The sequence below is a fragment of the Halteromyces radiatus genome (assembly GCF_025201355.1).
Source record: "Halteromyces radiatus strain CBS 162.75 chromosome Unknown BX664scaffold_11, whole genome shotgun sequence".
Classification (NCBI taxonomy): domain Eukaryota; kingdom Fungi; phylum Mucoromycota; class Mucoromycetes; order Mucorales; family Cunninghamellaceae; genus Halteromyces; species Halteromyces radiatus.
Window position 1 is genome coordinate 480198 of NW_026251697.1, and position 25533 is coordinate 505730.

General features: G+C 32.7%; 11 protein-coding genes across 11 annotated transcripts; 5 read left to right on the top strand and 6 right to left on the bottom strand.

Moving 5' to 3' along the window:
* Nucleotides 1–473: 473 nt before the first annotated feature.
* BX664DRAFT_270576 (uncharacterized protein) lies at nucleotides 474–3401 on the bottom strand (the record flags this gene model as incomplete). The annotated part of the gene is made up of 7 exons (XM_051541105.1): nucleotides 474–603; nucleotides 670–1124; nucleotides 1329–2167; nucleotides 2258–2465; nucleotides 2550–2849; nucleotides 2919–3110; nucleotides 3219–3401. The coding sequence occupies 7 exons, from the start codon at nucleotides 3399–3401 to the stop codon at nucleotides 474–476; spliced, it is 2307 nt and encodes a 768-aa protein (XP_051396100.1).
* A 1473-nt stretch (nucleotides 3402–4874) lies between these two features.
* BX664DRAFT_353690 (uncharacterized protein) lies at nucleotides 4875–6556 on the bottom strand (the record flags this gene model as incomplete). The annotated part of the gene is made up of 7 exons (XM_051547709.1): nucleotides 4875–4946; nucleotides 5036–5122; nucleotides 5201–5315; nucleotides 5386–5535; nucleotides 5609–5956; nucleotides 6038–6271; nucleotides 6330–6556. The coding sequence occupies 7 exons, from the start codon at nucleotides 6554–6556 to the stop codon at nucleotides 4875–4877; spliced, it is 1233 nt and encodes a 410-aa protein (XP_051396101.1).
* A 1179-nt stretch (nucleotides 6557–7735) lies between these two features.
* On the top strand, nucleotides 7736–9017 carry BX664DRAFT_367317 (uncharacterized protein; the record flags this gene model as incomplete). The annotated part of the gene is made up of 8 exons (XM_051548564.1): nucleotides 7736–7876; nucleotides 7938–8000; nucleotides 8055–8108; nucleotides 8168–8324; nucleotides 8406–8566; nucleotides 8622–8713; nucleotides 8767–8863; nucleotides 8916–9017. 8 exons carry the CDS (start codon nucleotides 7736–7738, stop codon nucleotides 9015–9017), a joined length of 867 nt encoding a protein of 288 aa, XP_051396102.1.
* A 730-nt stretch (nucleotides 9018–9747) lies between these two features.
* On the top strand, nucleotides 9748–11297 carry BX664DRAFT_343688 (uncharacterized protein). The gene has a single exon (XM_051547347.1). It carries the CDS (start codon nucleotides 9818–9820, stop codon nucleotides 11267–11269), a length of 1452 nt encoding a protein of 483 aa, XP_051396103.1. The 5' UTR covers nucleotides 9748–9817; the 3' UTR covers nucleotides 11270–11297.
* A 754-nt stretch (nucleotides 11298–12051) lies between these two features.
* Nucleotides 12052–13586, top strand: BX664DRAFT_343689 (uncharacterized protein). The gene has a single exon (XM_051547348.1). It carries the CDS (start codon nucleotides 12123–12125, stop codon nucleotides 13551–13553), a length of 1431 nt encoding a protein of 476 aa, XP_051396104.1. The 5' UTR covers nucleotides 12052–12122; the 3' UTR covers nucleotides 13554–13586.
* Nucleotides 13587–13981: 395 nt separating this feature from the next.
* On the bottom strand, nucleotides 13982–15973 carry BX664DRAFT_343690 (WD40-repeat-containing domain protein). Its single transcript, XM_051547349.1, has 9 exons — nucleotides 15552–15973; nucleotides 15285–15461; nucleotides 15137–15223; nucleotides 14932–15060; nucleotides 14770–14856; nucleotides 14638–14701; nucleotides 14447–14575; nucleotides 14169–14393; nucleotides 13982–14101 (listed from the first exon to the last, which is right to left on the bottom strand). The coding sequence occupies exons 1-9, from the start codon at nucleotides 15897–15899 to the stop codon at nucleotides 13992–13994; spliced, it is 1356 nt and encodes a 451-aa protein (XP_051396105.1). The 5' UTR covers nucleotides 15900–15973; the 3' UTR covers nucleotides 13982–13991.
* Nucleotides 15974–16099: 126 nt separating this feature from the next.
* BX664DRAFT_343694 (thioredoxin-like protein) lies at nucleotides 16100–17065 on the top strand. Its single transcript, XM_051547350.1, has 4 exons — nucleotides 16100–16149; nucleotides 16246–16335; nucleotides 16403–16459; nucleotides 16551–17065. Exons 1-4 carry the CDS (start codon nucleotides 16120–16122, stop codon nucleotides 16818–16820), a joined length of 447 nt encoding a protein of 148 aa, XP_051396106.1. The 5' UTR covers nucleotides 16100–16119; the 3' UTR covers nucleotides 16821–17065.
* A 416-nt stretch (nucleotides 17066–17481) lies between these two features.
* Nucleotides 17482–18929, bottom strand: BX664DRAFT_287461 (uncharacterized protein; the record flags this gene model as incomplete). The annotated part of the gene is made up of 2 exons (XM_051541744.1): nucleotides 18347–18929; nucleotides 17482–18287 (listed from the first exon to the last, which is right to left on the bottom strand). Coding segments are annotated over exons 1-2 (1302 nt in total), but the record flags the coding sequence as incomplete, so codon positions are not given.
* A 725-nt stretch (nucleotides 18930–19654) lies between these two features.
* On the bottom strand, nucleotides 19655–22139 carry BX664DRAFT_343696 (indole-3-glycerol phosphate synthase-domain-containing protein). Its single transcript, XM_051547351.1, has one exon. It carries the CDS (start codon nucleotides 22089–22091, stop codon nucleotides 19698–19700), a length of 2394 nt encoding a protein of 797 aa, XP_051396108.1. The 5' UTR covers nucleotides 22092–22139; the 3' UTR covers nucleotides 19655–19697.
* A 480-nt stretch (nucleotides 22140–22619) lies between these two features.
* Nucleotides 22620–23882, top strand: BX664DRAFT_343697 (uncharacterized protein). Its single transcript, XM_051547352.1, has one exon. It carries the CDS (start codon nucleotides 22753–22755, stop codon nucleotides 23713–23715), a length of 963 nt encoding a protein of 320 aa, XP_051396109.1. The 5' UTR covers nucleotides 22620–22752; the 3' UTR covers nucleotides 23716–23882.
* Nucleotides 23883–24036: 154 nt separating this feature from the next.
* Nucleotides 24037–25435, bottom strand: BX664DRAFT_304130 (ubiquitin-conjugating enzyme/RWD-like protein). The gene is made up of 6 exons (XM_051542508.1): nucleotides 25307–25435; nucleotides 25078–25157; nucleotides 24899–25013; nucleotides 24781–24833; nucleotides 24577–24705; nucleotides 24037–24498 (listed from the first exon to the last, which is right to left on the bottom strand). Exons 1-6 carry the CDS (start codon nucleotides 25348–25350, stop codon nucleotides 24371–24373), a joined length of 549 nt encoding a protein of 182 aa, XP_051396110.1. The 5' UTR covers nucleotides 25351–25435; the 3' UTR covers nucleotides 24037–24370.
* Between the last annotated feature and the right edge of the window lie 98 nt (nucleotides 25436–25533).

A 25533-nucleotide genomic window follows, 5' to 3' on the forward strand; every position in this document is an offset into this window, starting at 1 on the left:
TATGGTAATATCATCGTTGTTGTTGTTGTTGTTAGTTGTATGAACCTGAGAGAGTATCATTACTCACTTTTTGAGTTTTGAAATTTTTTTTTCTATCTAGTCTTTACCATTTACTGCTTTAGACTGAAAAAAAAAAAAACTTAAAATTACAGATCTTTTCCTTTTCCTTTTTTTTTTTTTTTTTCTGTTGAAGATTTCTTTTTTTTTTTTTTTTTTTTTATTCAATGACGATCAATTTACTATTGATTCTTGTAAGTAACTTAATATTATTTTCGGATGATAGAAAAGGGAAAATCATTGATATCCATGTGTAAACTATACAGTTAATTAAAATTACAACAAGATAAAAATAGGTTTTTCGTACAACAATAAATTCAAAGTAACACAATACATAATACATCTTTGTTCCTAATTTGGATAGTTTTTTTTTTTTTTTATTAATGTTCAGAGATAGGAGGAGATGAATAGAATAACTAAATACATCGGGGTAAAATGGAGAAAGGTTGAATAGGTTCTGTATCTTCTAATTCTAATGCGTAAAATAAACAATTTTTAGCTCTTTCCATTCGATTCGTCTTATTATATAAATCTCCAAGATGATACCTAACAAAAAAAAAAAAAAAAAGAAGTCAATGAAATAATAATAATTATATATATATATATTCTTACCAAGCTTCAGGATGATTCCAACCTTTTCCTCTTGTAAGATTATTCAATATTCCTTCAGATACTACCAAGTCACCCATTTCCATAAATGTCTTGGCTAGCCACAATCTACATAAAGTATCATTTGGATCCGCCACCAAACCTTTTTGGAACGCCTCAATTGCTTCTTCTTGACGTGATTGGCCCAATCGGACTTGACCAAGGAGACACCAAACATGAGGTTCACTTGTCCAATTCACCTTTTCTGCTTCTTCCACCGCCTTTAATGCTTCATCCAATCGCCCTTGTCTTAAAAATGTTCCAGCTGATGTCATCCAAAGAAGACATAAGATATGTTGAATTTGATGCCGACGTAATTTTGTCCATTGTGGTTTTCTTGGAATTGTTGATTGAAATATGGATTGATTACTTGGCAAAGAGGTTGAAACGCTATGAAATGATGTTAATGATTCTTTTTTCTTTGATACTATTTTATATAAAAGATACCAGTTAGTCTAATATATATAAAAAAAAAAATCACATTTCTTTTTTTTTTTTTTTTTTTTTTTGGTATTACCATCATTAGCGGAATAAGATACATGATAATTGAATTGATTTTTTTTCTTTTTTCGTAATATGTTCCGTAGACTATGTCGTTTTTGCTTTTCTTGATCTTGATCTACTGATAATGATACAGGATATCCAACCAATGCTTTTCTACCATTGCTAATATTTTGATGAGAATTTGTTTTTTCCGAAGGCATACTAGACTGTCCACTAGGATCACTTGTTCGTGTTGCATTGACTGTTGATTTCAATGGTTGTTGCATTGATGTTGATGATAATGATGAATTGATTGTAGTTATACCATTGGAAGAAGAGGAGACTGGTTGTTCTGTTGGTACTGTAAGTGATGCCTCTCCTCCTGTTGGTTGTGAAAGATTATTTGTTGTATTTCCAGTATCACAGATATTACCCAAAGAGCCGGATACTACCAATTCCCGTCGAGATGTAAAACTATCAGATCCTCCTACACCACCATCAGTATCACTACCACTGCTTGTCATTTCAGGATCCATCATTGTTAGTTTGCCATACATTGAGAAGACTTCCTCTTGACAAACCAAAGCTGCTTCTGTACCTTGAGCTATTTCTACTAAAAGCATATGTGTCAATTTGAGAAGTAATTGTTGTTCGTAACCTTCACTATCGTCAGCCCATTCCAATTGTAGAGACTTTGCTTCATCCAATCCTAATTCACACACTTTGAGAGCCTTGAATACATCATCTTGTTTTGGACATGAATAAAGGAGAACCAGTAAATGCCATGAAGGAAGGTGATTAGGATTGATTTCTAATGATTTGGCCACTGATTGAAAAGCATCTGTGATATCACGCATTTCCGCCAATTGTTTTGCAAGCTGATAGTGTGTTTCCCAAGCTTTATCATCCAAAGTAATTGATTGTTGAAGATACTTTTTTGCCAGTTCATGATATGTAGGTCGTATTTCTGGATCTGTGGCTGTTGTTTCATTTTTTAAAGAAAACAAAATAAGTAACTGTTTGTGTATGGACGATTTTCTTTTTTTTTTTTTTTCTTATTTATACTTACTGTCACTAGCCATGAGTCCATAAGCAACACCGAGATATCGATAGACAATTCCACCAAGTCTAGATCCAATGATATTGTTGGCACCAGTGACTTCAAGTACAATTTTCGCCAATTCCGCCAATTCCACGGCTTCAGTTCCTTTTCTTAGATATTTGCAATACATCCGAACACCGGCAATCAATACGTTCACTATAGATTCCACAGATTCCTTGTCATCTGTTCGTCTAGATGCTATAGTGCTAGGTCTTCTTGCATTGATAGGAGCATCAGGTTGTTCTAATTGTGATTTGACATGGTCGTACCTCTTGTCCGTGTATAGCATAGATTCCGATAAAGCATCTTCAGCTAGTTGTTTTAAAAGAGATTCATTCATAAATGGTATTGTTGATGCACGTCCATGTTTATCAATAGTAATGGCATCTCCCCAATCCTTGGTTTCCCTTGTCACTTGCGATTGAAGTCCAACCAAGTACAAATAAGACGTAAGTGCATGTTCTGCTTCTTTGAAATCACCCAATCGTACAAGAGCATGAAATAAATGTCGTGTAATCCTTGATGAATTGAATGTTCGTTGAGTGGCACGATTCAACATCTATAATAATAATATATATATAATTAGTCATATTCTCCACATTTTTTTTTTTTTATATATCATCCTTACTTCAATATAATTTCGTAATTCCACAGGAGAATCATCAATCAATTCCATATCATCAGCTAGTCGGTCCACCATTTCATAAATCATAGGATTACTATCACCAGAATGTGGAAAAGACACCAAAGAATAAACGATTCGTTCGTAAATTGTATGTAGATGACTCAGTTCGACAATAAACATTTCCTTTTCATAAGCCTTGTAAGAACGACTATAAAATAAAAACATGTACAATAATGTTTATTATTTTCAAGTTTTTTCCTTTTTTTTCGTTTGATATAGAATCACTTACTCATCCATTTCAACAGAGGGATCGGTAGGTGGTGGGGGACAATACTGATTTTCTCGATAAGAAGATGATATATAATCCAATGAGTATCTAGTAATCACGGCACGTTTATGTGTTCTCCAATGTATAGGTTGTGATGAGGTGATTTTTTGATAAGTACGTAAGATTTCGTGTATGCCTGTTATTGTTACATTGTCCATGTTCCTGAACCGAAAATAAAATGGGAATGTTAAATTGACGATATAAATCATTTTTTCTATTCGCATTCTTTTTATCAACTTACCTATGACCCAGCAAAAAGAGAGAGCCACGATAAAGACCTTCTTCAGACCAATCCACAAGTGTTCGATCCGTAATTTCTACAGTAGTATTGATCATATCCACTATTGTTTGATATGCCGTCACAGCTTTATCAGTACTTCCAGTTAGTTCCAGTGAGATGGCTATAGAAGAAAATATCGAGTATAATCATCAAAATAGAAAAATAAAATAAAATAAAATAATGATGTCAGTAAGAAGAAGAAGAAAGATACATATATATAGAAGGAAATTTTCTTACCTTCCATGATTGCCGCTTGTAAGCATAAAGTTGACCCATATCCTATAGATAGTTGAGTTCTAGTATTTAATGACAAGTCATTCAATACAGATAATGTAGTTTCATAGTTGCCACATTCAAAATAACACCGGGCCTTGATAATCTTTGCAAACTATTGTGATGAATGAAAGAAACAATGGTCAGTCCAAAAAAAAAAAGAAAAGAAAAGAATAGTAAAACTTACTTGATTTTGAGTATTATCCAAGTTTGTTGTAGATTTTGAATGAATAGCCGCGTTGAGTTGTGAAAGAAAAGGTTTAATTTGGTCGGGTTGTAGAGAGGGTCGACAAGTGATATGACCTGGGGCATCGTTGCTATACATCTTGTAGGTAGTAGGAGTACAATTATTATTGACCAGCAACTGTAAATTCGCTTCTGCTATGGCTATATTTTCTAATACTAAATAAAAGTAAAAAAGCATTATTTCTTGTTTTTTTTTTTTATCATTATTTTCAAGGTTTACCCGAGTCGTTTGAATATTTTTTATATCGTCGAGCCAGCTCGGATATAGTTTGCCAGTGTCCTTTACTTCTTGCATTATCCAAGTCTTTGGCCAGTTGAATTGCTTTAGTACTGGAGTACATGACTATAAATTATGTAAAAGACAAATACACACAGAAAAAAAAAAGGTATAAGGAATGGCAAGAAGAGAGACTAAACTAAGAAAGAGAAAATGAAAAAAAAAAAAAAAGAATCCGAAAAAAAAATTGAGCTTCAAAAAAAAACCATGGGCAAAACTACAGTCTGACTTTGGAATTTCTCTTTGTCAAAGAAAAAAGTAGCATTTTTTGAAGTCATCCGCACTGATCATTTCGAACACGAGCATCTACAGACTATTTTACATTGCATAAGGATGCACTGTTGCACAACATTTATTTCGGTGGTTGAAAAAATAAAGAAAACTCGAGAAATGTTATTCATTGATACAAGGTTTTATTGGATAACAATGTATATAAAAAAGAAGTAAATAAATCATAAAAAAAAAGAGAGGGAAAATATAATGCTAACTATATTAAAATCAATTAAAATTTGTGGGAGGATCTTGAGATTGAGATGAATATGGTACAAGATTTGTTCAATCTAAAGTTTCTGGGTTAGAGAATAACCGTGCTTGAATGGAGGATATATTAGGTACACCTAATTCTGTCTATGACCATCAAAGAAAAAAAAAATGAGTGAATATATATAAAAAACATTTTTTTTCCCTTTTTATAAGCTTTTTTTTTTCTATTTTACCTTTACTTCTTCTATCATGAGTTTGTTATTTGAAATGTCATTATCCTCAGTTCCTTCTGTCATCACACAATGATAAAATCCACATTTCTAATCCGAAAAAAAAAGAAAGAGTAACACAAAAAAAAAGAGAGTTCAGTAACATAATGTTTATTTTGTTATAAATACCTCCGACCAAGGGGATCGACATGCCCAACAGAAACAAAACCCACATAATGAGCAATCTACTTTATTACATCCTTCATCCCTATTGATCATGATTGAACAATTTGGACACCTTCGACTATATAAATATAAAGAATAAAGATAAAATTCATCAAATAATAATAATAATAATAATATTTCATTTTTACCTATTTTTCAAATGCCACTGGACTGTAACCACTGTATCATGATCTTTGGAAGGAGCTGATTCAACCAAATGTTTCATATTTTCTTCACAAGTCAATTTTTCATGAATAGTATAACCACATTGTAAACAGAATTCTGTTAAACAACTTTCGCTATTATAACAAAAAAAAAAAAAAAAGGAAGGATCAAGTTAATGATAATCATTAAAATAGAATCAACACTTACCAAGTTGTGTTTGGAAAATAAGAGATATGTAAGAATTGTAATTGTTTCCAAATTTCGGGACCCAGGTCTAACAATGTAAACATATAGGATATAGCGTAATAGGGTGATGATAATGTTGATTTGTTGACAAATGTTCCATGATATTTTCCATAATTTACTAATAAATTCATAGTATATCGATACACGTCCAATAATGTAGATGAAGGACAATCACCTTCTAAAAGTGGTAGTAAGGACTTGAGTGATTCATGTAACTCTTGATGATGATGATAATCATTTTCTTTATCATATCCATTACAATCTTGTAGTGCCAAAGATGCCACCATATCATGAATACGTCGCATATAACTATTAATAAACAAAATAAAAATAAATATATATATATATATATACTATTCTTTTTTTTCCTTCTAAAAATTTGTTTCTTACGTGATATCATCCAACTTGTTCAATGTATGATCACATGGTTTTGCTTCTTTTTCACAATGAGGACAACACCTTGTAAAACTTCGGTAAGGTTGATTGAATCGATTATAATGGTCTACTACACTTTTTGGTACAAATTGACTCCATTCATCCTGAGGAATATGTTCTTGACAAACAGGACATTTTAATTTCGTCACACTAAGACCCCATGATGACATTACTACTTCAGTAACATATCTACATATAATTATAAATAATCATCAATTCAAATTATCCTTTTCTTTTATATTATTACCTTTCAAAACAATCCATGCAATATTGATCCCGGCAGTATTCAAGGCAAAAGTCTAAAGGTGCATCAAAACAAATAGAACATCGTTGTAACCAATATTCCATTTGTTGATCTTCTGCATCATCAAAAGAACTACCCATATCAGAATCTTCATCCAAAGGATATGTATGATGTTGATTATTACTAGATATTGCTGTTGTCATTTCTTCTTCTTGTTCTTGTCCTATCATATCTTGACCAAATAAAGTAATATTCAACAAAAGAAAAAAAAAAGAAGAGTGATAAAAAAAAAGTTTTTTTTTTTGTTTTGTTCTAACAAAAGAATAAAATAAATATCAAGTAAGTTTTAAAAAGAAACTATTTTCTTAGTTATTCTCACGAAGATATGAGATAAAAAAAGAAAACAATATTCATTGATATTCTAATTGTAGTTTTGGTGTGTTTTCTTTTTCTTTTACCTTTTTTTTAAAAAAAAATAGATACACCAAATAACAAAATAATAAGAAAGTGATAAGATAAAAATAAAACTGGGCTTGTATATATGTAAAAAAAAAAAAAGTAATCAAAAAGAAAAGAGATAGAAAAGAAAAAAGGAGAGCATGAAGTAAAAAAAAAAGTTAATCGGTGTTTGAATAAAGAACAACGTGATGGGACATGCAAACGATTGGTGTGTTTGTTATTCAAAAAAATTAAGTATAATATTTATTGAATATTACTAAAACAAAAAGAAAGAAAGAAAGAAAGAGAGAAATATATATGATTATCTTCCTTTTTCATATAAAATATATCCATTTCGGTGGTTTGAAAAGAAGAAATGGAAAAATGGTTAGTATCATGATCAACTAAATATTATTTGTATATGTGCACTAAAAAAAAGGATACCCAAGAAGCAACAAAGAGAGAGAGACACAAGGAAAAACAACCAGAGGCACAAGAAGACCAAGAACAACGAGGAAAACGGGGGAAACAAGAATCAATATTCTGTCACGTGTGACCAGGCGAACGGAAAGAAGAAGACACCAACAAGGAAGCAGCCAAAAAGAAGCAAATGATTTTTTTTTTTTGTGTTTTGTAGAAAAAAGAAAGGAAAACGAAAGGAGAAAATAAAAAAAAAGTCTCTGTTATATTGTTTTTTATCTCCAATCACATTGAAACTATCAAATAATGATGATTATTCTATTAAATTAAATCAATCATCCAATCATTATATGTCATAAAATAGTATATAGAATTCATATCTCATATAATAAAATAAAAAGGTTACCTGCAAGAAATCGAGCATAATAATGATCACAAATAACAAATTGATCGGACTATCAAAAAATAAAGTGTAAAGTGTGTAAACAGCTTGAAAAAAAAAATTTCACACTTTTCTTTTCTTTCAAAATACTTTTTTTTTTTTTTTAATCATGGAATCAAAACCAGAAAAACCTGACTTTGCTTCAGATCCACGAATGACATTTAATGAACAAACTGGTAAATGGTCCTTCGTTGGTGAAGATGAAGTTTCTTATGAATACGATGAAAATATGAACGCGTGGTTTCCTATGGTAACCTCAATAATAAGGAATAAAATAGAGATCTTTTTTGAACTAATCTATTATTTTGTAGTACGATGAAAAATTAGTAGCTAAACAACAATCTGCTTATGCTGTTGAAGGTGTCGATGAACAGGTAAGTTATATTTAAATTTATAAAAGTTGGGGCTTATAATTAAATTATGAATAGGAACCTGTAGTCAAAACACAAGAAAAAAAGAAAAGGGTTTATACGTATACAGAGGTAAAAAATAGACATTAAAAAATAAAAGTTGGATCTAAATGTGTTTCTTTTTTTAATAGGGCGAAGAGAATAATAATAATAAAAAACCAAAACGTGAACCTACTAAAAAGATAAATACTTCAGTTTATGTTACTGGTGTTCCACCTGATGTTACTATTGATGAACTGAAGCAAGTATTTAGTAAATGTGGTGTTATTATGGAAGATTTAGAAACTGGTAAATAGTTTTATATTATATATTATAATGATATCTGAATATATATATATATATATATATATATATCTTTCTTTGTCGTAGGTGAACCAAAAATCAAGATTTATCGTGATGATCATGGAATATCCAAAGGTGATGCTTTAGTAACTTATTTCAAGGAAGAATCCATATCTTTGGCCATAAACTTGTTAGATGATTCAGAACTTCGTCCTGGTGAAAAATCTACAAAGATTAATGTACAACCTGTAAGTTATTATTATTATTATATATTTTATTATTTACTCATTCTATCAATATTAGGCTGTATTTAAAGAAAAGGATCCATCTGAAAAGAAGAAACCACAACAACCTCCAAAGAATAAGATTAAAAAGAAACTTCATCAACTGAATAGGTAATATACATTCATACTGATGATTTATTAGGAAATTGATTATTTTTTTTTAGAAAATTAGATTGGGTAGAAGAAGAAGCAGGAAAGAAAAGTGAAAAATTCTCCAAAATTGTTATTTTGAAAAATATGTATACACAACAAGAATTAGATGTAAGTATTCTTTTTGTTGTTTTTGATTGATTCTGATTTTTTTTTTTGATAGGATGATCCAACTTTATTATTGGAATTGAAACAAGATGTACGTGAAGAATGTGAAAAATTAGGTGAAGTGACCAATGTTATATTATATGATGTAAGTATTTAACAAAAAAGACAAAAAAATAATAAATATATTTATCTATCATTATTTTTTTTTATCCTAGAAATCTCCTGGTGGTGTCATCTCAGTAAGGTTTATGGAACAAAAATCTGCCAATGCATGTATTCTGGTAAAATAATCAAGAATAATCTCTTTTTTTTTTCTTATGGTGAAGAATATCTTGTCTAAAGAAACTCCTTTTTATATACTAGTTGATGAACAATAGATATTTTGCTGGAAGACAAATCAGTGCTGAACTCTATGATGGAAAAACTAAATATCTCAAGAGTGGTGGTACAACTACAGAAGAAGATGATGAAGCAGAAAAAGCAAGATTGGAACGTTATGCAAAATGGTTAGAAGAAGGTGGAGATGATTGATCTTTTTTTTTTTTTGACTGTCAATTTGAAATAAAAGGAAAAAAAGAAAAACAGAATTTTGGATCGACATTATCTCCTTTTATATTTGTCATTTAGGAATAGTAGTTTGTATATATATGTGTGTGTAATTATTGTCTTGGAATAACTCTCCTTTTTAAATAAAAAAAAAAATTACCCCTGATTTGGTAAAAGAAAGAAAAAAAAAACAAAACTTGTGATACAAAACGGCAATGCAGCTTGGTTGAAACTGTGTTCGAAATGATTTTGACTCTTTTTTTTTTTTTTTTTTTTTTTTTTTTTAAACCCCTTATTTTTCTAATGTTCAGGTATTCCTATTAGTCTCCCTTCTTTCTTTCTTTTTTTTTTTTCTTCTTTCTGTTTTTTTTTGTTGTATTTTTCTTCTTCTCTATATATATATTATATATCATGCCACATAAAAATGCCTATGAACCCAAAGATGCAAGGATTATGAGCTATTATGAAGATGACGAAGTTGACGACGAGATTGCCGAACTTAGTGCATCTAACTCCCGTAAAAAGAAGACAACTGGTACTCAAGCTTTGGCTGAATTCTTATCTACCACTAGTCCTGAAGAATTTCAACGAAACTCACACCAACACCAACAACAAGCATTAACGGCTTCTTCCTCAAATTCACCACCTACAGAACCTTCTTCCACCAACTTTTTCAAACTTCGAAAAAGTAAAAGGTCTTTGATCAGTCGTAATGAAAGCAACGATTTTGTCGACTCGTCCATAGTCTCCAGTACCACTACTCTTACAAATCCAGCATCAATGTCCACCTTTTCAAGTATACAAAGTGCTCCTAGTACAGTACATCGAAAGAATTATATTGAAATTGTTCCCAAAGTGCCACCAACACCATCACAGCAACAACAACAACAGCAATATTCGTCTGGTAGTGATTTTATACCTCGAGGTGATCATCCTTCTTCACCAATGTTACCTCAAATGGGTCAACACAAGAAACGAGATTCGAGTTTATATAGTGGATCACTTCGACATTCAGCTAGTATCAGGAGTCAACTCAGTGGAATGGGGGGTACAACAGGACGCATGGTAGGACGATCATTGATACGACAAGATACTACAACCACATTATCCACTATGGCAAGTGGACATACTACTCATAGTAATTGGAAACAATATCCTTTTGTTATGACAACAAAGAACAACACCAACAATAATAATAATCATAATCAGCAACGGACACTTACACAATCATTACTTTCAACCATGAGCAAGATGGATGTGATTGAAGCTGGACTTGTACAACGTTTGGAAAGATGCAGATTATCGGATACTGAAAAACCTAGCGACATAGTAGCACAATCATTGGTAGAAGAACATGTGCGGGCATTGGATGTTTCATTTCAGCAGCAGGAATATTCTCCAACAAATGAAAAATCAACGAAAAAAGCACGACATGCTCAGGTACAGACAATTCCTGTTATTATTGATGATGATTCCTCTCCAATTTTGGAACAAAATGTACAATCATCAACGACATTGGAAAAAGAAACAACACAACAACAACAACATACAACGGTGGAACAATTGGAAAAACAATTAGCTGAAGAAAAGAAACATAGGCAACGATTACAAGCATCATTAAATGATACAAGAGATCATTTTGAAGTACTTTCAGGATTAGCTTATAAAAAATTACGGGAAATATGGGAAGAAAAATTAAGATGGGAAAATGCTTGTATGGAACTCAATCAACAACTCTTATTGGTACAACAACAACAACAACAGCAGCAACCAGAGCAACAACATCATCAACAAGCCAATAGTGATGATCTGGTATCAATGGTGGACACGGAAAATCATCTCTCTTTATCTGTAGTATCATAGTGTTTTTTATTTATTTATTTATTTATTCCTGATCAATCACATATTTTTTTTTTTTACCAATAAAGATTATCTTCATATATATATATATATATATATATATAGTTATTGATAGTGTCTAATTTTCAAAAGTCCCTTTATATAATTATTAATTTAGAATATATGTTTGTTTTCTTTATTTGTGTTGATTATACCATACTGATGATGTCTCAAGAATATCAATAAGCTTGACTCAATTTATACTAAAATCACACACGTGAATAGTTTTATCATAAGTCTAACTGCATATTATCATCCATCATCGTACCTGGTTTGAATTTCCGACAAGCTAGCTAGTTTGGAGACCAACATGGACACGTTAATTATTTTTGATGTCAATGGTTCAAAAAGATTGCCTTTTTGGGGACAGTCAAGAAATAGGGAAATACAATTGAACAAAAATGTTTGATGGGGGAAGAAGATGAAAGGATGAATAGAGAGAGAAAAAAAAAAAAAAGAAGAGCTGCCCCGTCACACGGGATGGAGGTTTTTTTTTTTTTTTTTCAGTTTTGAAAGCGGGCTGACCTTTTTTTTTTTCCTTTTTTCTTCTCTTTTCACTTATCTCTTTTTTTTTTCTTTTTCTCTTTCTACTTTACATACAGTCACAACACACAGCCATCTATTATATAAATATATATATCAAAAGATTAGATATATATATCTCTCTCTTTTTTTCATTCCCTTTCTCACTCTCACTCTATCCTTTTTTTTTTTTTTTGTACATTTCATTATGGGTCAAACACCATCAACTACAGCCAGACATGATAATGCTTCGACTCGAACTTTACACTCGTCATCCATCAATTCCAGTCGGCCAATGTCTTTTTTTCGTAGAATCTCTCGTCGGCTTCATACTCATCCCAACCGTCGTTTTGGTCGACAAAGAACCTCAAGTCCTAACAATGTTACTTCTGTAGCTCCTTCTATGACTTCATCTGTACGTCGAGCTACTGTCGCTGCTACTCATGCTGCAGCTGCTGCTACTGGTCCTCTTCCTCCATTACCGTTTCTTCATATTGATCCTCATCCGTCCAATAGTTCGGCCGCTTCCACAACTTCTGCCATCTCTAATGCTTCTGATATTTCACAAATTATTTCTGAAATTATATCTACCGCTGTCTTGTCATCAATACCTTCTGCTCATGGTGACATTAACAACAACAACAACAACAACAATTCCTCTAATGGTATATTTGTTCATGATAGTACTTCATTCTTCCGTTATATGCAAATGCCAATTCGATCTCAGCAACATCATCACAACCACCACCATCAACAAGATCGTTCCTCTTCAACTGATGAACAATGGTCAACGAATGGAGCTTCACCACAAACTGTTTTACCTATATTTATTGTTGGTTATCGTACCAATGCAGTGGATTCTTCTTCTCCTCCTACAACAGCAACAACGACTACTACTACTACTAATAGTAATACTCCTACTACTCCTACTTCCAATGGTACAACTACTTCGACAGCTCCTCCACCTATGCCAACTATTCCCACATATCTACCAACTGGCCCTCGTTTACGTCGACCTCATTCTGCCATTTCAACCTCTTCTTCTTTAGCAACTTTGCAATCTATGCCAATATCTATTCAATCCAACCGTACCAATCATACTTCACAAACAGCTCTTCATGCCCAACAGAACCAACATCATCCATCCACAACATCACTTCCTCAACAACAACAACAACAACAACAACAACAACAATCACAGCCTCAGCAACAAAGGGAATCGTTAGCATCATCATCGGCTTCATCCACTCGTTCTTCATCATCATCATCAACAGGAAGTGGACGTTGGTTAATTTATGTCTTAAGTGGTCAGCATCATCACTATCCATCTCCTACTTCATCGAACAACAGTACATCCACTCATCCACTTTTACAACATCCTGCTTTGGCCCGTCTCTCTGACAATCCAACATATGAAGATTTGCTTTGGTTATCAAGTGTCTTGGGATCTGCTCGTCCGGTGACGACTACACAACATGCTATTGATGCGACTTTACCTATTCATTTATGGTCGGACGAAACAACAAAGCGAACCATGTTACAAGATACAGAACGATGTCTAGTGTGTTTGGATGATTTTACCCCGAAACAATCTGTGCGTGTACTCAAGTGTCGTCATGTCTTTCATGTAGAATGTGTTGATCGTTGGCTTGTGGAAGCACATAATTCTTGTCCTGTATGTCGTGGTGTTCCTGTTACTACTCCAGCTTCTCCTCCTGTTGCTTGATAATGGTCCTTTTTATTATTGTATCAATCCCTTTTTTTTTTTTTTTTTTTTTTTGTACCTACTTTATTCATCTTAGTGTAGACCCAATATTCTCCCTCTCTCTCACTCCTTAGTAGTTACTTCCCTTTCTCCTATTCATCAATGATATCCTTTTTTTTTTTTTTTATTTTATACTTAGTCCGTGTCGTATATACATATCTATCTGTCTATCAATCTATCTATCTATATATATATTTATTTTTTCCTTCTCCTCTTTTTTTTTTTTTTTTATCATATTCATTTTGACTTTGTAAGACTCTATTTATTCATGTCTTACATATCTATATATATATATATTTTCTCCCTTCTTTTACTTTTGTATGATAATAAAGAAAGAAAAAAAATCATCAATCATCCTGTTATGACTCATAATAAAACATCAAACATATAGTATAAACTTTATTGACAATGCAGATAATAGAACGAGGCTAAACAATATAAATGATGATCTAATAATAGTAAAGTTCTACCATCCGAACTCCATTCGATATGTCGTACTGAGAATTTGCCTAACAGAAAAAAAAAAGTTAAAGATTCATCCATTTCTTTTTTTTTTTTTTTTTTGTTTCAACTTACTAGTTGGGACAGAAATGGGTATAATCTTTAATGAAGTAGATAGTGTTGAATGAGTTGATGATTCTTGGTATAAGATATAAACATTTTCATCACCACAAGCCATGGCCAAGACATGAGGATATTTTGGATTCCAAACCACTTGTCGAAGAGGATTTTTTTGTGATATAATAAGACATACTTGTAATTGACGAATATCCCATATCCATAATGTATTCGGCATCGTATCTAAAGAAAAAAAAAAGATGAATGAAACTGCATGATGGCGGAGTCTTACTGACCATCTTTTGTTGCTAGTAATGATCCATCTACGCAAAATTGACAAAAACTAATACCAATATTCGGATCATGTCGATTGAATTCTGGTCGAAGGACTGGAAGTTGAATAGGTCGTCTAGCAAGAACTCGATCTACAACAAGAATAATAAAAAAGATGAATAAACAGATCCTTTTTAATGGTTTTGATACTTACATGCTACTTTTGTATCTAGAGTAGGTGCCTTTGTACTGGGTAAGTCATATTCTTCGTATATCATCTAAATCATAATAAATATATTTAGAATTCATTCCATCCCATCCAAAACTATCTTTTTTTTTTCCCTACCAATGAACTTTGGCTGTTAGGTTTGATCACATTGGAATGAGATAATACAGTCACCAATTGCCAACTGCAAGTGTTGATCAATCGAACCTGAAATAATGATAAAAAAAAAAGAGAGGTTGAGATAAAGTATATCTTCATATATAGTGATCTCTTTTTTCTTACCTTTTCATCATAACTTCCAATAGCAAGCAATTCATCATGCCAAGAGATACATTTAATACCCAAACCATGTTCATAAGCAGAATAAGAATAGGTTAAATAACCATCAAACCGATATACCAACAGCTTGTACTAAATAATAATAATAATAATAAAAAAAAAACAAGGTCAATAAAACTTATATCTTTCTATCCTTCCCACTGCTTACGTATAAACAATTATCATATGCTATAATGAATTGACTGTCTGGGGACCATTGAATACTTGCCACATCCGTTGTCTCGGTAAGGAATTGCTACAAAGGACATAAAACCAGTTAAATATTTTGTTTCTTTTTTTTATCCATGTATATATACCTGTAATAATTCATATGATGTTGCATCCAATATATCAATATAATCCTTGCCATCCTTCTTTTCCACGATCGCCATATATTTCCCGTCATGACTTGGTACACAAACTTGATCAATAGATTTGGGATGTTCGATATATTTGATTTTATTCTTCAAGAACATCCAAATCGTTATTTTCAACTATTAAAAAAAAAAAGAAATAGAATAAACATAAACGTTTTTTTTTTTTTTTTTTTTGTAAATAATAAAAAAATAATAAAAAAAACTCACGTCCAGATCTGAAGATATCAATATACTTGAACCATCAGGAGACCACCATCCACGTTGCATACCAAATCGTCGATCGGATAAGGTTGTTTTCCAATTAGTATCACTGATAGACCAGATATTGGCAATACAATGTTCTTTATTCATGGTGACAATATATTGAGCATTAGGAGACCAAGACATCCAATCAATGACATGGTTGGTTTCGTAAACGTGCATAACAACCATATCTTGAGAATGATCGCGAATGACTACAGTTGTATCGACGGTATTGGCCACATATTTATTATCAGGTGATATTTGACATTGATAACCATTATGTTTGTATAACTGACTATAGGTGAGTTCCATATATGTATCCAAAATAAGAAAAAGGAACAAAAGAAATATAAAAAGCAAAAAGCGTGATGATAGTCAAAAAAAAAAAAAAAAAAAAAAATTGGATCATTCATTCTCCGTATCGGACAGTTCGGATAGTGTTTATTTTATCAAGTTTGAAGAGTCGGTCACTTTTTTTCCATTTGTCATAATTTTTTTTTTTTGTCTTCTTCTTTTTACTTTGTTAACAACAATGAACTTTTTCAGAGCTGCTACTCGTACTGTAAGTCAATAAAATGAAAATAAAAACTTCATCATTGATAATACATTTATTGATAAAAACAACTCTTTTTTTTTTTTCTATTATTGATGAATATAGTCTACTTTGATTCGTCCCTTGACAAATACTCGTTCGAGTCCCATGTGGGCTCGTTGGTTATCTGATTCTCTTCGTACAAAGTTGGATCAAGTAAGAAAAAGAATATTATCGACATACACAATTCATAGTACTTATTTTTTTTTATTTTTTGTTATAGGATATCAAATCTAAACCCATTGTTTTGTTCATGAAAGGTACTGCCGATGAACCCATGGTAAGTTCTATTGAGAACATAAAACTTGGTATAATATATTCATTGTCTCTTTCTATTATTTTTGAATAATAAACATCGATGATGGGGATAGTGTGGATTTAGTAGAGCTGCTGTTCAAATCATGCAAGTTCAAGGTGTTGACTTTAAAGATGTACAAACCTTCAATGTATTGGCGGATGATGATTTGAGACAAGGTATCAAGGAATACTCTGAATGGCCTACCATTCCTCAAGTATATATCAATGGTGAATTCGTTGGTGGTTGTGATATCTTGTTGAATATGCATCAATCTGGTGATTTGGAAGATTTATTGGTCAAAGAAGGTCTCATTCCCGAAGAACTTGATGAACCCAAGCAATAGATAGATTCATATATATATATTCTTTTTTTTTTTGTTCTTTAATGTATATCTCTTCCTTCACAAACAATCATATATATTTTGAATCATCTTTATTTTTTTTTTATTTTTACTCATCCTCTGCACAATATGCCCTGACTCGTTTATATATATATATGTATACAAATAGATTGATTCTCTCTTCTTTCCGAAAAAAGGATCCCTTTGATTTTTTAATAAAAAAAAAAAATGATATTTTTATTGTCCAATGTATTTTACAAATGCGAAAAATTAGAGTATGATAAAAAGTCGTTTCTTCCTAATTTTGTACGCCTGTATGATATCTATTGATGGACAATGGATAATAATAGGTGATGATAGATAATATTGAAGTACGATGAATTTATCCCATAGTGCAGATGAATCAGTTATCTTTCAGTTGATGCATTGAGAGATGATAATGATGGCGTAAAATCAACATAGAAAAAAAGTGTTCATCCATCTTTCATCTTCGAGAGTCCACTTTCTTTTTTTTTTTTTTTTGTCATCTGTGATAGACAATTCCTATTTATTTGCATTGGTTTTTTACACAATATAACTAACTAACTAACTAATAATAGTAATAAAACATAACTAACTAAGGTACATAAAAAAAAAAAAAAGAGGTGGGGAGGATGAATCAAGTCTCATAACCAACACCAAAAGTCCATTTTCCATGTAAATCATAGGTCAATTGCGCAGCCTTGAGATAAAGAGCATCATCAAACCAATCAGGATCATCATTGTACATAATCTGGGCATGAGCACACGCACGGATTGCCTTGATAACATGATCCGATTCATCCACAGTTGCTTCCAAGACGCGAGACCATTGTCGATGAGGAAGTTGAGCGTCCACATTCTTGAAATTGGGCGAAACATACTCCAATAAATGATCCATCTTGACCTCAGGTCGTCCAACCACGATAAAGAAGGTCACTGTCACAAACCAATGTGCTTGTAATAAAGACGCAGCTTCTTCCACAGATAAGTAAGGCACCAAGATATGTATAAAGTAAGAAGACGTCAAACCATGCATCAAAACAAAGTCAAGATGTACTTGATGAGGAAGGAACCCAGTCGCACCATGCATAACCACCGCTGTTGTATATAATTCTTTCAAGCGAGACCTGATATCTTGTCTTGTTGTCCACGATTTGCCTTGTTTCCATTGATTCGCATAGCCCTTGATTTTATCCACGACAAAGGCTTGAGAAAAAAGTGTTTTAAAAGGATCCTCATCTTCTTTGCATAAAGTATCATCGAAAGATGCATCTTGACGAATCGCTTGTAAAATATCAAGTAAAACATTCTTATCGCTATCTTTTGAGTTTTGTTGTTGTACAGGAATCGTTGAGATGGGAGAGACCTTGGTGATGGCATCAGCAAGAGGAGGACTATCGCTGATCACTGAACTATGTTTTGCTTCTGTGCATGCTGCCAATGCTAAACCTAAAAAAAAAAAAAAAAAAAAAAAGATGAGTACAAGAAAGGGGATGATATTAGTTTACCTTCTGCTACTAGACCAGGAACATCAAATTCAACACCATAGCCAAGATGAATCAAAGGATGATATAACCCACCAAAAAGTCTTGCTACCATGTCACCAGACCAGATCCATCGTCGAATAGTGTCCATCATACCATGTTGTTCAATCTCCGTTTCAAAGAACTTTAAAAAGCTAGTATAAGCATTTGCTTCGCCCAGGTGTTCGTGATAGTTATCACGCGTCAAAGGTTGGTCCAAGAGAGCTGGTAATGGTCGTTGATAGCTGGCATGTTCCTTGTAGATTTGTTCAAGTCGTTCTTCGTTGGCACCAAAAGAATAAGCTGCTAGAAGATGATGAGTGAGATGGTTATGAAATTTCTTGTCATTGAAGAAAATATGATGGGTATCGTGATTATCCTTGAGAAGTTTGTTCACTGTATCTCGTGTCTTGGACGTGATGCCAGGCAAAACCAAATTATAATATTCAGGATTCATAGGTGTTTTGGGAAGAAATGACATTGTTCAGTAATGTAAGTAAGAAAACAAAAAAAAAAGATATGTTTGAAATAATGTAAGAACTGTTGGAAAAAAGAATGGAAAAATGATAAAAAAAAAAAAAAAGAAAAGAAAAAGAGTAGGTATATATATTTTTTTTCGCAGACCGTGGAAATTTTCAATGTAGCATAAAAATCCAGAGAGCCAATCAGAGTTGCCGATCCTCAGCTTCTTCCCCAGGTTGACCAATAAAATGTCAGGCACCGGATTATAGCAGTAATCTCTCTACATTGTACCCCATCATTCATTAAAGCTTTTTCAGGTCAGGCGTTCAAAAAGCGAGGCGCAAGATTCCATACAAGGATGATCACACGTCCTATAGCCCTTTTTTTTTTATTGTTTTTATTGTTTCAACTACCAACAGTCCATCATCAACAAACAATCAATCATCAACGATCAATCACCAACAATCAATCATCAACAATCAATCACCAACAATCCATCATCAACAATCCATCATCAACAATCCATCATCAACAATCCATCATCAACAATCCATCATCAACAATCCATCATCAACTATCCATCATCAACAATCCATCATCAACAAGCAATCAATCGTCAACATTACATGAATACTTCATACCATCTATTTCTGAATACAAAAAAAAAAAAAAAAAAAGGGGGAAGATAACTGCGCAATGCTTATTCTAAGGTTATCAGGACGGAAAAGGAAAAGAAAAAAAGTATAAACGGGTTTCATAAGGCACAAACAAATGATAAAAGACATCAAATCATAAAGTGAAAAATACTGTAGAATAAAAAAAAAAAAAAAAAAAAAAAAAAAAGTATCATAATTTATTAGATTTTGTGTCTAAACTAATAAAATTCAGTACTCTTGACTAATTCTACAAAACTACGAATCTTTTCCAAATCTTTTTCACCATCGGTTTCTACACCAGAAGAGACATCCACTACCCAGGGTTTGACTTGTTGAATAGCTCGTGCTACATTTGAAGGATCTAGACCACCAGCAAGAATCACAGGGAATTCACTAGTAGTAGTAGTAGGACGTTTGTGTTCCACCACTTTGCGAGCCAAAGTCCAATCAAAAGTAACACCTTGTCCGCCTTGTTGATCCGAAGGTAAAGAGGCCACTTTTGCATCCAATAAAACAGCATGATGATATCCAGGTTGAGTGATGATAGGCAAAGCACCAGGAAGATAAGTATCATTATCCATATGGAAAGCCTTGATGACTGGCACAGGAAGGAAACGAGCCAGTTCCACCGATTCAGTACCATGTAATTGAATCAAATCCAATCCTACCGTTGTAGCCACCTTGGTCATATATTCCACCGTTTCATTGACAAATACACCTACCACCAATGGTTTTCGTTGCCGTTGCTCCAAAAAATACCGTTGCATATCAAACCAATCTTGAGAGGGTATCTTGTTCGTTTTATCATCATCTATTTTTGATGATGATGATGATGATGATGAATGAACTGCTTGAATGATTTCCTTGGCGACATCTAATGACACACATCGACGTGATTTCTTTGCAAAGATCAATCCAATAAAGTCAGCACCTGTTTGAGCAGCTTCCATTGCAGCTTCCACTGATTGAATACCACAAATCTTGACCAATGAATGTTTCTTGACTTGATTTGAAGATATTTGTTCGATTTCTGTCTTGCCTAGAAGTTCGTTGACAAAAGCTTTGAGATTCCATGCCCGCATCAAAGCTTCACCCACCAAGATTCCTTTGACACCTTGTGACATGTAGGTTTCAACATCAGCACGGCATGAAATACCAGAGAGTGCACACAAGATCGTTCCATCAGGTACCATTTCAGCCAATCGAGAAGTAGTTTCCATATCCACATCAAAACTATGCAAGTTTCGATTATTGACACCAATCACTTTAGCACCCAGAGCATTAGCTTTGGCCATTTCTTCCGCATTATTGACTTCCACCAAAGGTTCCATACCAAATGATTTTGCATAACTGTATAGATCTGTCAAAACATCATCCGCCAACATCGCCACAATCAAAAGTACCGTATCCGCACCATAAAGTCGAGCTTCCAAAATTTGATATCGATCCACAATAAAGTCCTTTCGTAAAATACAAGGTCGATTTTCTAATTGACTGACTGCTTCACGTACTTGTCGCATATCATTCAAAGAACCACGAAACCATTTAGGTTCAGTCAAAACAGAGATCACACTAGCACCAGCCAAAGCATATTGTAAAGCTTGATCAGCAGCATTTGCCTTGATGTCGATAGGACCTTTAGAAGGAGAGGCACGTTTGACTTCAGCCATGAGAGCAGGAGTAGATTTGCGCATATGACTAACCAATTCTTTCAATGGGGGAGCTACATGTAATGCTAATAACTTTTCAAGATCTTCTTGACTTTGTCCAGGTACTTGTTTGGCAGCTTCAATATCTTGTAAACGTTGAGTATGAATACGTTGAAGAACAGAAGGAACACCATTTGTAGAAGATGCAGAAGTAGTACCAGTAGTAGTAGTACCAGTAGAAGTAGCATTAGTAGTAGTAGTAGTAGTAGTAGGAGCAGGAGTAGTATCATCACCATTAGATTTGATTTCATTATCTACTTGACCATCAGTAACCACCACCTTTGGTTTCTTTGCCAAAATACCAGCACTAGGGTTTTCATTCCAAGTACCACCAGAAAGACCCAAAAAATTAGCAATCATTGTATGACCATGATCACATAAAATACTTTCAGGATGGAATTGAACACCTTCAATAGTATATTCTTTATGACGGATAGCCATGATCACACCATCATCCGTGGTTGCAGTGACTTCAAGAGCATCAGGAAGAGTGGAGGAAACACCAGCTAAAGAATGATAACGAGTGACTTGATTATCTTGAGGAACACCACGAAAGAGACCACGATTATCATGTTTGATAGTAGAAGTTTTACCATGAAGAATATCACCTGCATAAGACACAGTACCACCAAATACTTCAAAAATACATTGTTCACCCATACAAATACCCAAGATAGGAAGTTTACCAGCAAAATGAGAGATAACTTGACGAGAAATACCAGCATCTTGAGAAGGATGTCCTGGTCCAGGAGAAATGACAATATTACGAGGTTGTAAAGCCATGATATCTTCAATAGTGATCTTGTCATTACGATGAACTACAACTTTGGCACCTTGAGAACATAGATATTGATATACATTATAAGTAAACGAGTCATAATTGTCAATCAATAGCGTGGTCATGGTTAAATAATGGATGAAGGAAAGAAAAAGGAGTAATAAAAAAAAAAAAAAAGAAAAAAGAAAAAGGAAAAAAAAAAAGGAAAAAAAAAAAGAAAAGAAAATGATAAAAAAGAAAAATTATTTTGGAAACTTTTTTTTTTTTTTTTTTTTTAGCTAAAATCCGCTTTGCCGATTTGATGGGTTGACTCATTTCTTTTACCAGAGAGCACACCAACAAACCTGACAAAACACCTGCGAGCCATCAGTTCAATATCCGCCTGTTTTTCATCCAATCATAATGAAGAATTGATGTCTCTTTTCAAGTATTTGTTTCTATTGTGGCATTCAAGTTGTGCTGCGTATCGATCTCGATTCAACAATAGTACATTTAGTTATCCATTCTATTAGTAGATTACATATCAAACCACTAACACTTTACTCATATCCAATAATGAATTATCTTATTTTTTTTTTTTTTTTGTTCTCAAATATACTTTCAAGGTCCTTTTTTTTTTTTTTTTTTTTTTTTTTTTTCCCTCTAACAACGCCGGATTTTTAATGGTAGCAAATTTTTTTTTCTTTTCCATTCCTTTTTTTCTTTTCCCTATTAACTTTTTTTTTATATATATCTCTTATTTTTTTCTTTTGTTTTCAATACCAATCGACCATTGATAATAATACAATGAATCAACATCCATCTCTTTTGGACTCTTATGAATCATCTGAAAACGCTTTGATGGATTCTTTCAAGGCTGCAGCTCTTAAAGTTACCACACTCTACAAAGATTCTCTTGTTCAAAACCGTAAAGCTTATGCTTCTGGATATCAACAAGCTTTACAAGATCTTTATGAGTTTATCAGCTCACATCCCAGTACTACAGTATCACAACAAGATTCATTTGTAACACCAACTGAACATGGCTTTTTACCTGTACAAGATCTTCTAGCATATGCTAGACAACGTAATAATCAACTTGCTTCCGATATGGGGTTATCGTCTTCTATGGATTCATCATCAGTGCCAACCACTTCATCGCCATCACCACCATCACAACAACAACAACAATCAAATCCTTCTACTGATTCACTTACTAATCATTCCAATCATTCCGGTGGATTCAATACTACTACTTCAGCAACAACTCCAACAGTTACCAATGATGTGGCAACGACAACGAACATAGCAACATCTGCAGCAACAACGCCTACGTTACAACATAGAACTACTACAACAACAGTACCTAATGTTCTTGGAGCAGCCGTCAAGAATGCTTTCCATCCTTTCCAAATCGATCCGAACACTCAATTTACCTTCTCCTTACCTACCAATTATCATCCATACGGACAACCCTGGTACAACAATAATAATTTTATTAACAATACAAATCATCATTATTCTAACAATAATAATTCAGGATTCAACAATAACAGCGATCATTTTAGAAATGATACTGCAAATATCAATAACAATGACAGCAACAGTGGAGTCACAGGATTTAATACGGATGGTACTCCTATGGATGGATTGAAACGACGCATGACATCAAATGAACTCTCATTTATGGGACGATCTTTGAATAATATGAATATTGACAGCAATTGGAATGAACCAGCTTTCAAACGACGACCAAAACGGGATGATTGATCAACTTAGAAGATGCCACAGCTTTTTATTATTATATATATGTTTTGTATTTTAGTTTTTTTATTTATTTATTTATTTATTTATTTATTTTTCCTTTAGTGTATTTTTTTATTATTATTATTATTGTTATCTTACCTTTGTGTATGTATCGTTTATTGATTCTTCACATTTAGTCATTGTATAGTTTAGATATCCTTGTTTTCATATATTATTGATTCATTGTACACCATACACATTTGTTTATCATCATCATCATCATCATGTATTTTCTTTTATTTGCAAATTATTTATCAAATTCAATAAACTACAACAAAAAAAAATGAAAATATTGCCAAATTGATTTTGTAATTTATTTAAACAAAGAATATCAACAGATGCTGCTATCTTCTTAAAGACTATAGACGATTGGAGAGGGGAACCAAAAAGATATATAGAGACATGAAACACAATATGATGAAAAAAAATAAAATAAAAGATGATTACTAAAGTGGGTTGATCATATTGATTTGGGGGGGTTCGTATATTGTGTTGAAGAATAAGATGACTGAAATAAAACTAACTAAATATAAGTGAAATGTGTGATAAGGAGAAGAAGAAAAAAAGAAAGAAAAAGGTATGTAGTAAAAGATAGGAGGGACCAAATAGAGGGGATGTTCTACAATTCCATTCCGGTCGCTTCATCTTCACTGGTTGCATAACTAACTGAGCTCATATCTTCTTCATCAGAGGTTTCATCAGCTGCTGCATCTGCCGCTTCCTTTGTTGCATATCGAGAGACATAATCTATTCATTAAAAAAAAAAAAAAAAGGAATCGTCAAAGATCATTGTACTCTCTCTCTCTATATATATATATTTCCTACCTTTCACTTTGGCTTCATATTTTGCTGGTTCCCTCATCAATAATGCTGCTGCTTCACCATTTAGAGGATCGGTTGGATTAGGATAACGTAAAAGTTGTGGTAAAAAGACTTCGAAAATATTGATCATGTCTAAAAATATAAATAAGATATAGTGTAAATAATCAGATCATTTCCCATTTCAGTCATTCATTCATAAGTTCTTACCAAACATAGGACTCCAGGTTTGATTAATCACATCCAAGCAAACAGAACCACTCCTAATAATAATAAAGACAGTTTAGCAAAATGGAGCTAGTTATTCTCCCATGATGATGAAACTTACACTTCATCAATGTTTGGATGGAAAATCCTATTCATAAATCCAATACTTGGGGATTTATAAGGATATTGGTCAGGAAGTTCTACATGTACCTTCCATACGCCACCTGTAAAAGAAGCTAAGATGGATAATATAAAATGGATCAGTCTTTTTCTAATAACATATAATAATTAATGACTTACTATCCGAGGGTCCATGAAATCTTACATAAAATTCTTGCATGTTATCATTCACTAAAGTTACTTCATAGTCACTCATCAAGCTTAAGAGAATGTTGAGAAAAAAAAAAGAAGAAGAGAAGTGTAAGTAATATATATATATATATATATATATATTATAAAGAAGAGTTAATCATACATGTATAGTAATATATATTTAATATTTTCTTAGTATATATAATATAAAACTTACAGTTTCATAACATCAGTTTCTATCCTCCTACGTGGTGTTGACATTGTTATATTTAATAGTAGTAATAGCTGTACAACTGTATTGGTAAAAACAAGATATAAAGGGTTTATTGAGAAAAATAAGTTAAAAAGAAAGATGATGCAATCAGAAAAAATGTTCGCCACTGAACTTTTCTCACCAAAAGAGACCCCGCCAAAAAAACACCCAGACTTGCGGACTTTACTAGA

Coding starts and splice junctions, on each gene's coding strand:
- BX664DRAFT_304130 (XM_051542508.1), bottom strand. CDS start 25,350: ATGTCAACACCACGTAGGAGGATAGAAACTGATGTTATGAAACT. Junction 25,158..25,306: donor GAAACTGATGTTATGAAACT/GTAAGTTTTATA, acceptor CATTCTCTTAAG/CTTGATGAGTGACTATGAAG. Junction 24,499..24,576: donor ATATGAAGCCAAAGTGAAAG/GTAGGAAATATA, acceptor TTTAATGAATAG/ATTATGTCTCTCGATATGCA.
- BX664DRAFT_343689 (XM_051547348.1), top strand. CDS start 12,123: ATGTCTTTTTTTCGTAGAATCTCTCGTCGGCTTCATACTCATCCCAAC.
- BX664DRAFT_343696 (XM_051547351.1), bottom strand. CDS start 22,091: ATGACCACGCTATTGATTGACAATTATGACTCGTTTACTTATAATGTA.
- BX664DRAFT_343697 (XM_051547352.1), top strand. CDS start 22,753: ATGAATCAACATCCATCTCTTTTGGACTCTTATGAATCATCTGAAAAC.
- BX664DRAFT_343688 (XM_051547347.1), top strand. CDS start 9,818: ATGCCACATAAAAATGCCTATGAACCCAAAGATGCAAGGATTATGAGC.
- BX664DRAFT_343694 (XM_051547350.1), top strand. CDS start 16,120: ATGAACTTTTTCAGAGCTGCTACTCGTACT. Junction 16,336..16,402: donor TTCGTACAAAGTTGGATCAA/GTAAGAAAAAGA, acceptor TTTTTGTTATAG/GATATCAAATCTAAACCCAT. Junction 16,460..16,550: donor GTACTGCCGATGAACCCATG/GTAAGTTCTATT, acceptor TGATGGGGATAG/TGTGGATTTAGTAGAGCTGC.
- BX664DRAFT_343690 (XM_051547349.1), bottom strand. CDS start 15,899: ATGGAACTCACCTATAGTCAGTTATACAAACATAATGGTTATCAATGT. Junction 15,462..15,551: donor TGATATCTTCAGATCTGGAC/GTGAGTTTTTTT, acceptor TTTTTTTAATAG/TTGAAAATAACGATTTGGAT. Junction 14,702..14,769: donor CTAACAGCCAAAGTTCATTG/GTAGGGAAAAAA, acceptor ATTATGATTTAG/ATGATATACGAAGAATATGA.